Source organism: Sinocyclocheilus rhinocerous, unplaced genomic scaffold (genome assembly GCF_001515625.1).
Source record: "Sinocyclocheilus rhinocerous isolate Xijiao unplaced genomic scaffold, SAMN03320098_v1.1 scaffold662, whole genome shotgun sequence".
Taxonomy (NCBI): Eukaryota; Metazoa; Chordata; class Actinopteri; order Cypriniformes; family Cyprinidae; genus Sinocyclocheilus; species Sinocyclocheilus rhinocerous.
In genome coordinates, this window is record NW_015639782.1 from 1,911,501 (window position 1) to 1,925,140 (window position 13,640).

A 13,640-nucleotide genomic window follows, 5' to 3' on the forward strand; every position below is an offset into this window, starting at 1 on the left:
AGGAGGCCTTTGTTCACCCCCTGGAGCCGTGTGAGACACTTTTTATTATGGATGGGCGCTTTTTATTTCACTTCTTTTGGACTGATGAACTGCAACACCCGCTGACTGCCATTAAACAGCTTGGAAGATCAAAGACAAATTTTTATATAACTCCGACTGGATTCGTCTGAAAGAAGAAAGTCATATACACCTAGGATGCCTTGAGGGTGAGTAATTCATGGGCTAATTTTCATTTTTGGGTGAACTAACCCTTAAAGGGAAACACTTTGTTTTAACACCTCAGAGATCTTGGGCAGTTACAGGGCAGTGCTTAACTTAGAAAGCAATAGAAAACGTCTCGGTTACGTATGGTAACCCTCGTTCCCTGAAGGAGGGAACGGAGACGTCACGTCGGATGACCGACGAAATTGGGATCTCGCTTAGAGAGACCAATCCACTTCGAGTGTAAACTAAACGAGCCAATGCGTCATCCGACGTGACGTCGAGAGTGACCGACTGAAAGGGAACTGACGGCATAAGGCACCAAAGAACTTCACTAACTGCACTGTAGTTAAGGCTCATCCTAAGCAAGCTCTATTGAAGTGTGTCTCTCGGCGCGGACTGCAGTCTGAGTCTCCACTGAGTCACTCTTCAGAGACAAAGTCACTCTCTAAGCTGTTCCTTACCCTCCGAGCTTTTGGTCTCTTTACCACAGCACAGAGTCTGGGGAGAGAGATCACTTTGAGGATTACACCAGACTGGATCAGTCTCGAATAGACTCTGCATATTCAATCGACCGAGCACCAAAGACCTTGATGAGCCTGTGCGCCCCTACGACACCAGCCCATAAATATCCACAGAGCCTGTGAGAGAAAACGAATTATAATTGCGAGAGAAAGATGCAGTGATGGCAAGTATATTTTCACTCATCAGGCAAACGAGGTACAAAGGGCTTATTTGCGAGATGGCACAGACGTTTCTAACCATCATTAAGTTATTAAATTCACCCTAGGCGGTGAGTAAACAACTTCAGATGGCTTTCACGGCCGGTCCAGCTCTCCGTCAGCCAGGCCGTTATCGGGTTATGGCGAAACTTTGACAAAGAGCTAAATGACTCCAGAGAGAGAGCGGAGCGGGTAGCATTAGGAGTATGCCGGGAAAAAGCGGGACGGGAGAAAAAAAAACTTTGAAACTAAGACCAGACGCCTAAAGCACTTAAGATCGAGCATCACTAACAAGGTTGGGACGAGAATTGGACATGCAGTGTCGACTGAAATAACCTTTGATTACTTGCTGTCATACTAGATAAAGTGGCTCATTGAAGTATAGAAGCACTGAATTGTGCATAATGTCTATAGCAACCAGACATCTAATTGAGAGATGATGAGGGATGATGTAATGCTTGACTGAATAGGACTTGCTTAACCATAAGTCTGAACTACTGTATAGGCATGAAATGAGCACACGGTCTATGGAGTCTGAGCTAAATGTAGTCTTAATGGATTCTCTACTGTGAAGTCTAAAGTACTTTTACTCCTCTAAAGATCTGATTGGGTTAAAACAAGGGATGCTCCGATCCGCCTTTTTCGCCTCCGATACCGATTCCGATACCTAGGGTTCGGTATTGGCCGATACCGATGCCGATCCGATACCAGTGAAGTTTTTTCCCTCATTTAAATAAATACTCTCGCTCGCTCTCGCTCTTTGCGCGTGTGAGAGAAAGCGTCAGCGCCAAATACACAAACACAGGTGCGCTGCGCATCCATTCAAATGAACTGAAAAATATCACAAATCGCTTGACGGAGAGTGAAACTCTGAAGCGCTCAGTCAGAGTGTTCTGTGAATGAAAATATATCTGTGCTAATCATATACTCAGCCTCCAACTCACACACTGACGAGTAAAATCTGAGAATTGATTAGCCATTGGCTAATATTAGACATCAGTTAGTCGCCCAGAGTGAAGATTTAGTCGCATATGCAAGTGATTTACTTGAACTTTAATGTAAGGACTTAAATATTCATATGTAGCTCACATTAAGCTATCGTATGGCTTCAGAAGTAACAGAATAATTCGCACAATCGGGAAAAAATAAAAAATAAATCTCGTATTTGGATCGGCTCTCTCTGACCGATACCCGATCCGAGAAAAATGGCACTATCGGAGCCGATACCCGATATGAATATCGGATCGGCGCATCCCTAGTTAAAACTAGAGAGCCAGTAACATCTGCTTTGTCTAGAGCTGTCAGAAAGTGTGTGAGAGGCTATCTTGCCCTTCAAAGGCACATAAAAACAAAATGAGCTGTGATTTGCTCAACTTGAAGAGATGGTGTATACATAGTCTCCTGTTACATTGCTGATAAAGTCTGAGCAGAATAAATAACAGAGCAGAATAAAAATGTATAGCACCATATTCTTGCATTTACACACTCTGTTATGATGCTTGCACTGCAACAACAAATAATCGACATCGACATTTAGAAAGTTTGTTAGAAACAGAAAAGCTGTTTTCTATTTGAATATTTTTAATGTAATTTATTCCTGTGATGCAAAGCGGAATTTTCAGCATCATCACTCCAGTCTTCAGTGTCACATAATCCTTCAGAAATCATTCTAAAATGCTGATTTGCTGCTCAAGAAACATTTATTATTATTATTATTATTCATGTTGAAAACAGCTGTGCTGCTTATTTATTTATTTATCTGAAAATGTGTTGCATTTTTTTTCAGGAATCTTTAAATGAATAGAAAGTAAAAAAATAAAAATAAACAGCATTTATTTGAAATAGAAATATTAGGTAACATCATAATTGTTTTTGCTGTCACCTTTGATTAATTTAATCAATCCTTGCTGACTAAAAGTATTAATGTCTTTAAAAAAAAATACATACTGACACCAAACTCTTGAATGGACTAGACTAATACAATACACTGTGCAGACTGCTGTATAATGTGGGAAGGGCACTGAAATATTCAGCTGAACTATTAATATGGTATTTTTAGTTAATTCACATTTTCTTTTTTTTCCACAAACATTTGTTTGAGATCAAACAATACTTTGCAGACCCCCTGCCGTACTGCCACAGACCCCCTGTTGAAGACCCCAGATCTAACTGTCTTTGAGGCTCAGTCTCCATTATACGACAATATTTCAAACAGTAAACAAAGATTTACATTGTGTACTCCATGTCTTTCTTTTACTAGCCCTGTCCTAGAGCAATAAACACAGAACGCAAAAACAATCATTTTGTGTATATGCGCCTGTTTGTGTTTTAAAGCATCAAGCTCATTTGCGCTTCTATGATGTTTGCAGTTTTATGATAAGCTGTTATTGGTTTGAAAAGGCACTACAAATAAAGTTGACTTTTATCTTATTTTGGGAACAATTTGTTATGCAGCAGACACACTCACCCAGAACTCATTCTGGCTCTCTGTGTTCACACACATCAATACCTAAAGCATGTCTTTCAAGGGTGGATCTGAGAATGAGAAAATGGATAAATTAAGCATGACTCTCTTTTTATATTACAGTCTTTGAAATGGGGATGACCTGTTCATTTGTTTCCAAATAAAAAAAAGAGTCTGTGTTCCTAAAGTGGCTAAAAGCAGCTCTGTGCGCCGCTGCAGATCTCACTCTGTCCTGCTAACAGGAATTAAAGTTGTCTGTCAATCTGAATGACGTGAGACCAAAACACCTCACTGACTTGGTTTTCCACCAGGGTTTGGCATCCATCTTTAGCTCTAAATGATTCCTCTTCCAGCATTTCTTTAATCACCAGTTCAGTTCAACAGCTGGCAGAAATATTGTGAATCCAGCAAACATGATCTAGATCAACGCTCTTTCTTAACTTCATATATAGATCAATGTCTGCTATATCAAGATGTCATTCAATGACGCTCAAACATGTTCACACAATTCATATGGTTCACTGCATCATCTGATGCAGGAAGGTGTCCGTCTATGGAATTCCAGGTGATCAGATGAAAAGGATGCATCTATCTGTGCTGTTTTTTTAATTGATTTTCTTTATAAACATGGGCTAGATGACTGTACTCTGTTCCAATCCACTTTTTCTAGCAGTTTGAACACAACAAGCAGGGTTATTAAAGCTAACTAAAGCTAAAACCCAAAAATTTTTTACTTGAAATCTTGAAATTAAATTAACTTTAATTGAATTAAAATATTTCAAAAACCTTAAAGGGTTAGTTCACCCAAAAATGAAAATTCTGTCATTAACTACTCACCCTCATGCAGTTCCAAACCCGTAAGACCTTCGTTCATCTTCGGAACACAATTTAAGATGTTTTTGATGAAATCCAAGAGCTTTCTGACCCTGCATAGACAGTAACTCAACTGACATGTTCAAGGCCCAGAAAGATAGTAAGGACATCGATAAAATGGTCCATGTGACATCAGTGGTTCAACCGTAAATTTATGAAGCTATGAGAATACTTTTTGTACAAAGAAAACAAAAATAATGACTTTATTCAACAATTTCTTCTCTTCCATGTCAGTCTTCGATGCACGTTCACAACAGTACCACAACGTATGCGTGTGCATTACTCTGCTTGCAAACAAGGCGCAGCACATCCGGGTTCTACGTCAGAAAGCCGGATCCTGCGTCAGCCATCTGAACACGCATGCGTGGTGCTCTCGTGAACACACATCAAAGACTGACACGGAAGAGAAGAAATTGTTCAATTAAGTCATTACTTTTGTTTTCTTTGTGCACAAAAAGTATTCTCATAGCTTCATAAAAAAATTGTGGTTTAACCACTGATGTCACATGGACTATTTTAATGATGTCCTTACTACCTTTCTGGCCCATTAAACATTTCAGTTGCTTTACTGTCTATGCAGGGTCAGAAAGCTCTCATCAAATTTCATCAAAAATATCTTAATTTGTATTCTGAAGATGAATGAAGGTCTTACAGGTTTGGAACGACATAAGGGTGAGTAATTAATGAGAAATTTTTTGGGTGAACTATCCCTTTAAACATTTGATTTCAGCTAGTTCGCCAAGGCAATGCTTCTCATTTTCATTTAGTTTAAACTGATCAATTAAAATAACAAAAACTAAAATAAAAATTAAATATACATATTTTAACAAAAACAACAAAAAACTAAAATTGAAATGAAAATAAAAACTAATTCAAAATATTAATAAAAAATGAGTGACCACACACACACACATATAGTATCAGCTTATACATTTAATATGGGCTGCTTTTGGTGCTTGACACCTTTTTATTGGTCATTTTGTGTTTCAAGAATAAGGTCCAAGGTTAAGAATTATGCTATTAGTTACTTAAATATAAAATATTTTTCTCTATTTAACAACATTACAATAGTGAAAGACGACTTCCCTTACTGATCACGTCTCATGCGCGGCGGGAAGTTGGACTCATGAAAAATAATCATGTAGTTTGTATTCACCAAAACTGATTTAATGAAGTCAAAACACGGACAGAATTGGCGTTAGCGTGAGCGCTGCTTGCTGTGAAGCAGGAGCGACCAGCTGGCAGAAGATTCCGCAGCTTTCCTCGAACAGTTATGTTCACGATTTCTGATTTACTTAACGTATACTGCGTGAGGGGGGCTGTGATTGGATGATGACAGGTATCGGTGATCATTCTCAAGTGATCAGCACTGCTGCTGTTGTATCAGTCAGTGGTTAGATCAGCGTAGCAGTCAAAAAACGGGACAAGGGAAGTCACGTACGGGACAAATCAATTAGGCCCAAAATACGGGACGTCCCGGCTAATACGGGATGGTTGGCAACCCTAGCCATACGCTACCATCCTTATATTGTGTCCGCCACGGTTTTTGCACTCCTGATTTGTAGGACAAACTGAATCACAAAGTGAAGTCTCAAAAACCTTCCTCACATGCCACATGTCTCTCTTTTATCACCCATAGGCTGATTCAGTTTAAGATTTTAGAGGCTTTTAACCAAGCCATTGACATGAATCAAAAGAGACACACTGTGACTAAATGCGATATGAGACCGATGAGGGGACCCGAAAAACTGGCGGGCGGCACTCATCACTAGATGCCCTGAAAAAGTCCCCGTGACAAGCCTCTTAACTTTTATGATTGTTTGGCAAAGTTGACTTCAAAGAGCCGATTCTTTGGCGCTGCTCGCAGTGAGTGAGAAAGCCAGGCTAGTGCGGGGAGGGGCAACAGGGGCTGATGGGAGTCGAGTGAAGGGAAGGGATGGAGGATGTTGGAGTGGAGAGCAGAGCCCTTTGATCTGTGTCAGCCGCGAAAAGTACAAAAGAATCAAAAGCAATGGGGAGAGCAGCACAGAAGATTGCAAACAAGGCCCGCTCGCAATTCCCCGCGGGAGCTTGCCGGGGAAAAACACGACGAGACAAGAGCACATTTCAGAAATTCTGCAGGCTGTTTGGGAATTTCTCTCAGGCCTAATGCTGAAGCAATTAGCATTGAACCACCTCTCTGAACAGACAGAGGCTAGCTAAATCCACCATGCTAACATTGTTAGTGCATCACAATTAGTGGGGGCGACCCACTCAGGCCAAATTACATCATTCATTAAACTGACCAATCAGGAAGATCCATTTATCAATCAACGTGTAAGCTACTTTCTATTTGTAATTGGCTGTCCATTTGTAATCAGTGTTGGGGAAGCAACTTTGAAATTAAAGAAAGATTGGAAGGGACATTTCACTAGAAACAACAAATAATAGGCCTAATAGGAACCGTCTAATCTACACGACCATTCAAAAGTTTGGAATCAGTTAAGTTTTTTATATATATTTTTAAAGAAGTCTCTTATGCTCTCAAAGTTGCACTTATTTGATCAAAAGTACAGCAATATTGTGAAATAGTTTTACAATTTAAAATAACTGTTTATGGACATTGTTTTTGAACAGCATTAATTTGAAAAAGAAATCTTGTGTATCATTATAAATTTCTTTATTGTCACTTTTGATCAATGTAATGCATCCTTACTGAATAAAATTTGTAATTTTTTTCAAAAAAAAAAAAATCCTACTGACACCAAACTTTTGAATGGTAGTGAGTCAAAAAGACAGTGATAAATATCAGAATTTAACCATTAAATATACTGCTACAAAATGAAGACGCAAATGCTGCACAGGATTTATTAATTGTTTTTGCAACAGAAACGTTTGGATGAACCAATTCACTAATAAGAATTAGACTTCCTCAGGCTACATATTAATCAGTGAATTGCATTCCTTTTGAACTAAGTGAACTAATTTCTATTAGAATTTGTATGGCTGTAGACTGTCCATATGACAAAAAATAGCAATATAGCATTTTATCGTGCAACACTGCTACTTGTTGAGCAAAGTTGTTTGTTACATTACTGGAAAAGCAACAGTGTTTAGAAAACAGCTAAACTACCGTCACACTGCTGAAAGTGCAGTGAGTTACAGCCTAACACTGAATAGGAAGCACTTTGAAAGACTTTCGCCAAGATTTTGCTGTATGACATACACAGATACTGCAGATCTGATTTCTGTACAATCGTAAAAGTCCTGACTGAGCTGCTTAGTGTCATGCTCAGACATTTTATTTATTGCTTTTGCAATAAATATAAACCTATTATGCCTGTTTAATGAGGAACTGATCAACAAACAATTCACTAAAAGTCACAACTTACTCCACAATCTCTTATTTCCTAACTTTTTATCATTGCTTTAACTTGTATAACTTTTATGTCTGACATAATAGACTAATTGACCTTGCTTTTTAATTAACCCCTTAACTGTCACTCACATTTTTGAACATAGACGTGAAAGTGCACTATCCAAACTTACATTTTTATAATTCATGAATGAAAACATTTTATAATATGATTTTGATGTACCATTTTCATGGTACATCAAAATCATATTATAAAATGTTTTCATTCATGAATTATAAAAACATTTTATAATATGATTTTGATGTACCATTTTCATGGTAAAGCAATGTCTGACTTTAAAATGGTTTTCAAAGGAAGAATTTTGAGATTTTAAGTTTTCACAATTGATATATAATTTCTGATGATTTCTAAAGTGTGATAGAGAAAAAGGCAACGAAGAAGACTTTTTGTGACAAAGGTCAGAACTCCTGTTATGATGTAGATTTTTGAGGTGCGCGAAATTCAGTAATTTCATTAGGAATCCGCGTGACCAGGAATTCTGTGTGTGGGTGGAAGTTTTCCACACGCAGATTTCACAACTAATTAGTCACTGCGTTAACCAATAAAAAGTTGCTCGGTTTGAAAGTGACTTCTGTGGGAGCTTCATACATTGATACACTATTGACAATGAACCTTTTTGGCCCATAAAATTTCATAATGTGACCGCACCTTTGTCAGTTGTTCTAAAACCATTCGTTTTCATTCATGAAACATGATCAGAATAAATTTGTTCATAACTCCTTACAACAGTTTACTCAAAAATGTCTTAAACTGAAATTTCATGAATCAGTCCCAGCGTTTATTATTAATTGTGTTATTGCAGAAGCTCACCTTGAAAGAGGGCGGCATTCTGAATGATGAGAACTTTCAGCTGGGCGCTGGTGGCCTGGAGACTGGACTCCATATTCTGTTTGGCAATGAGCAAGTAGCGCTCCTCCATTTTTCGAGAACAGCAGGTCAGGCCTTTCGGCTGGCACACCTGCAGATCTGAGCCTGAAGAAAAGGAAAGAGACACAAAATTTGTTACAGCCAAAAAACAAAAAACGAGTAAACAGACCGCGGCACTTAATAAATTCCATCTGAAAGTGTGCTTGCTTTATGAGTCAAGCTTCAGAGAGAGCAGGAGAAAACCGTTTGTTTTATAGAGCACATTGTTTACGTTACCTATTCAAATCTCAAACGCAACAAAATGAATACCTGCTACTTAACTGAAACATGATATTTCATTTCTATGCATTGCATTTCTCCCAAACTGATTAGCCAAAAACACTCATTAAAGGAAAACAAGATAATCAGGGAGAACATTTCGGTAAAGACGGACCCCAAGAGACTACTATGCAAAATTTGTCCATTTAAAGTCTGATGTAGTGCAACTCCCCATGTAGATTGGATGAAAGAGACACGGATAAACAGAAAAAAAAAAAGTCAACATATTGACAGGAATGTCTTTTTCAGATGCATGAAGTGAATGAAGAGGTGACGGGTGATTTGTTGACACCCGTTATACTGGAACCGAGGTTTGAAGGTTATCTACCAAAGAGACATAATTGGATTTGCTGGGAGAGAAAAGCCTATTGAGAAATACGTTCTATTTTGTACCTAAGAAGGTACAAACCCTTGTCACTGGGACAGTACTTTTAAGGGTACAGAATTGTACCTTAATATATAGGAACAAATTTGTACCATTCCAATTTGTACCTTAAAGGACATGATTTGTACCATGAGGAACCAAAATGTACCTTTTCGTTTTTAAAACTTGTTGGTACAGTATTGTACCTTTATCAAAGGTACAAATCTTGTCCTTTAAGGTACCACCCCAGTGACAAGCCTATTTGTACCTTAACTGTGGCAAATATGTTCCTTCAAGAACTATTAAAGGCCATTTTCTTATTGAATAACATGCACATTAAACAACTGAAACCAAAAGATATTTTAATATCAGTAACTGCAAATACATATCAAATACACACAAGTGGTTGAACAGTAAAATATTTTTTCTTTGTGTAAATGCATCTTTCCAGATTACAATAAAGACTTAAAAAAATAACAGAGTATCACTTTTAAAAAAAGCTGCAAAACATTTCACAATACAATTAAACTAAAATGTTATAGTACATAAAATACAATTACACTAAAATGTTACATTATGTAACAAAACTAGAAAACTTTTCCCCCCACTTTTCACACAACATACCTGCATTTATTTAACATTTTCAAAAAACACCATCCTCCACCTCAACTGCTCGGCAAATTTCAGATCCCTCCATTTTTACAATTCTGAAGATTCTCTTCTCACTGAAGACTTGTGTCCAGTCAGACGTTCCCAAAATCTGCACAGTGGGATATGGTGTGCGCTGGTTCTTCCTGAACTAAATGAAGAATCAGTATTAGAAAAGACAGATTCCCACTGACTAGTTACAACTGTACCCTGAATATTTTTATCTTACTACAGATTCTTTGCATGTAACACCTGTCTGATTGTGACAATTGTTCACTTTCTCCCTGAATATCACCAGATGTAAACCAGAGCAGCATAAAAAAATCTAAAAAGACATTTAGCAACTATAAAGACATACATTATTCATTCCATACTTTCAAAACAAGCAAAGTCTAAAGATGAAACATGCATACCATTTAGATTCACTGCAAGATATTTTTGATGAAATCTGAGAGCTTTCTGTCCTTCCATAAGCAGCAATGCAACTTACATATTCAAGGCCCAGAACAGTTGGAAAGACCTCATTAAAGTAATCCATGTGACTCCAGTGGTTTAACTGCACTTTCACAAGAGCACCACAATGCATTCATGTTATTCACACAAGAGATGACGCTGTCACATGAATGCACTTTGAATAAATTATTTTGTAAATAGGTGGTAAATAGTGTTGCACAAACAAAGCACTCACATCGCTTCATAAACCTGAGGTTAATCCACAGAAGTGAGTGACATATATAACTCTGATGTCTTTCTTACAGTTCTGGACCTTGAATGTGTAAGTTGCGTTGCTACCAGTGGAGGGACAGAAAGGGGTGAACTTACCCTTTAAGGAATCCTGGAAACACCTTAAATCAGTTACAGCATGCATTGGGCCAATTTCCTGGAATAACTGAAATGCAGATAAGAAAAGAAGAGTTCATTACAATTAATGGTATTTCTTGTTTGCCATTGTATAAAATAACAATTCCCACATTTGAGTATTTAAGTATTTTACATTACCGTAAGTATTTAAGCATGCCCATGGTGAACAGGCTTCTCTCATGCACTCTTGAATGTGCAATATAGAGCTAGGGCTACTGTAAGGTGAAAGGTAGGATGTTCACTAAAAATAAGATGGAAAAAGTCACATGGATGTCATTGAATGTCATTGTTTACTCACCCTCATGTCATGTCATTCCAAACCCATAAGACTTTAGTTCCTCATCAAAACACAAAGATCTTTTGAATGAAATCTGACAGATTTCTGTCCCTCCACTGACAGTCCACACAAATGCCCCTTTGATGCTTTAAAATTCATAAAGCGATTGAAAAACTAATCCATATGAATAGAGCAGTTTAGTCCAAATTTTCTGAAGAGACTCAATTGCTTTATATGATGAACTTAGTCTTTTATTCACATATAAACACTGAACAAACAGACGCTTAACCATACTTGCTTGATGCATGAGAACAAACTTCACTGGTTCTTGTGGAAGCTGAAACTTGATGTTTAACACAAAAATGAACCTCATTTTTTCCAAGTATTTTGTTTACCATATCTGATGTGTGTACTGATGAATGTTTATATGTGAATAAAAGCATAAATTCAATCTGTTCATCATATAAAATGATCGAGTCTCTTCAGAAAATCTGGACTAAACGGTTCACTGTTCACTGATTCATATGGATTCGTTTTACAATCTTTTTATGAAATTTTTGAAGCATCAAAGTAGTAGTAGTGTGGACTCTCAATGGAGGAACAGAAATCTCTCATGTTTCATTAAAACATCTTCATTTGTGTTTTGAAGATGAATGAAATTCTTAGGGGTTTGGAATGAAATAAGGGTGATGATGACGATTTTGATTTTGGGATTAACTATCCCTTTAACAATTAGCTGCCATTGTATAGACATCAGCAAAAGAGACTTACTGGTTGTCTTCTTCTGGTCTTGCAAAGTCTTCACATGGGCATGAAATGGCATTAGGGCTGCACGATAAATCGCATGCGATATTTAACGCGCATCTTGTCAGTAAAGCCGGTTCTTTAATCAGCTGTAAATCTCCCTCACCTGCGGGCTTTCACATGGTTTAGTAGGAAAATTTACATTTATTTACATTTAAATTTTACTCATTTTGTACAAATACTTGCCATACAACTGAAGACGCAGACCTCAGTATAAGTATGATCAATGTAACTTACTACTTACAAGATTTCTCAAAAAAGCTGTGCTATCCCTGAGACCAGCACTGACAGTTTCTCCATCATCTTCGTGATCTGAAAGTTAAAGACACATTTGCTGAGTTTCAGAGTTCTCTAATATAATGAATGACATGTATATGACTTAGAGATAGGGCAGAATCAGGTAATTACATTCTTTTAGAAACAGAGACCAAAAGATAGGCAGATCACACAGAACATGCATTTCAATTTGTCTGTATTGTGATATTTTTGTGAACATTAGACTAGACATATTTGACAGTTGTGCAGCGGCTCAAAATATTTGCATTCATGTGCCGTTGATGCAATGCACATTATTAGAAGAAAAGCAGACGGAGAGAAAAAAAAAAGAAAAGAAAAAGAAACCGACGTGTTTTAAGTAAAGCTCTCAAACACGAGAATCTTAAGCTTTAGGATAAGGATATATATATAAACCACTAATATAAAAATAGCACGGACAACTATTCATCTGTGCACGGGTTGGTGGCGTTCAATCACGTTGTTCAACAGGTGCAATACACCGCCATGGCGCTTCAGGGTAAGCGTTCATTTACAATGATTCAACAGTATTATTTAATGTACTTCAAACTTATACACAAAATATACACAAGCGCTATTGCTTTAAAATGTATTTGCAGAAGGCTAAATACAGCTGGCTATTTACGCTCCCTGTTGTGAATGGGTGGCTGTAACGTCTTACACCGTGTCTAACGTTACACCGGACGCGAGCGGTGTCGCTTTTAACGGTCGCTTTGTCGCGTCCAGTGTAGACAGACTTTCGCTGTTGCGGCGCGAACGGTGTTATACATTTTTGATTCGGTTAAATGCAAGCATAAAACTCACCTTTGAATTTCCTCCTCTCTTCGTCTGATAATTCGAGTCGAGCCTCTCTTAAGCTTATGAAGTTTCTCTGACGATAAAGAAGCCGAAGTCCTGGTTGTGCTGACGCTGTAGACGGGCGCTCTGCTTCCCGCTCTCCGCTGTTTGAAAATTCCGTTAACGGCTGCTGCGACTTCGGCCCGTCATGTCTTGTGTTGCGATGCCTAATAGTTAACCGATGATATTTAATAGTTACAATGTGCAGTGTTGAGCAAACGCCATATTAAATATGTAGTCGCGATCATTTAATACTAATAAATTCATTGCATTTTTAAAAAATGTAACTTTATACAAATGGCTAAAACCATTGAGCGCATAGTATGAACTAATTTAAGCCATTAATTTCACGTTGAGTAACTTAGCTGAAACATTTACATTTTCGACTTGTGAACTAAACGTAATATAAACGTAAATTGTCAAAACTCACCTTTAAATCTTGTCGTCTTCAAGATTAACACTTAAAGGGGTCATATGATGCTGCTAAAAAGAACATTATTTGGTGTAATGAAATGTGTTTATGCGGTTTAAGGTTAAAAAACACATTATTTTCCACATACTGTACATTATTGTTTCTCCTCTATGCCCCGCCTTTCTGAAACGTGTCGATTTTTACAAAGCTCATCTGTCTGAAAAAGCTAGGTGTGCTCTGATTGGCCAGCTATCCAGTGCGTTAATTGGCCGAATTCCTCAA

General features: G+C 37.7%; 1 protein-coding gene and 1 long non-coding RNA gene across 2 annotated transcripts in view; both read right to left on the minus strand.

The window, feature by feature from the left end:
- LOC107752049 (glypican-3-like) overlaps positions 1-13,640 on the minus strand; it is an 80,500-nt gene that overhangs the window by 55,912 nt on the left and 10,948 nt on the right. The window contains exon 2 of the mRNA XM_016567900.1: positions 8,487-8,648. Within this exon, the coding sequence (XP_016423386.1) occupies positions 8,487-8,648 (162 nt within the window). The remainder of the gene's footprint in view (positions 1-8,486; positions 8,649-13,640) is intronic.
- On the minus strand, positions 9,833-11,794 carry LOC107751965 (uncharacterized). The gene is made up of 3 exons (XR_001641319.1): positions 11,783-11,794; positions 10,696-10,753; positions 9,833-10,024 (listed from the first exon to the last, which is right to left on the minus strand). It is a non-coding gene; the product is annotated as an uncharacterized LOC107751965 (long non-coding RNA).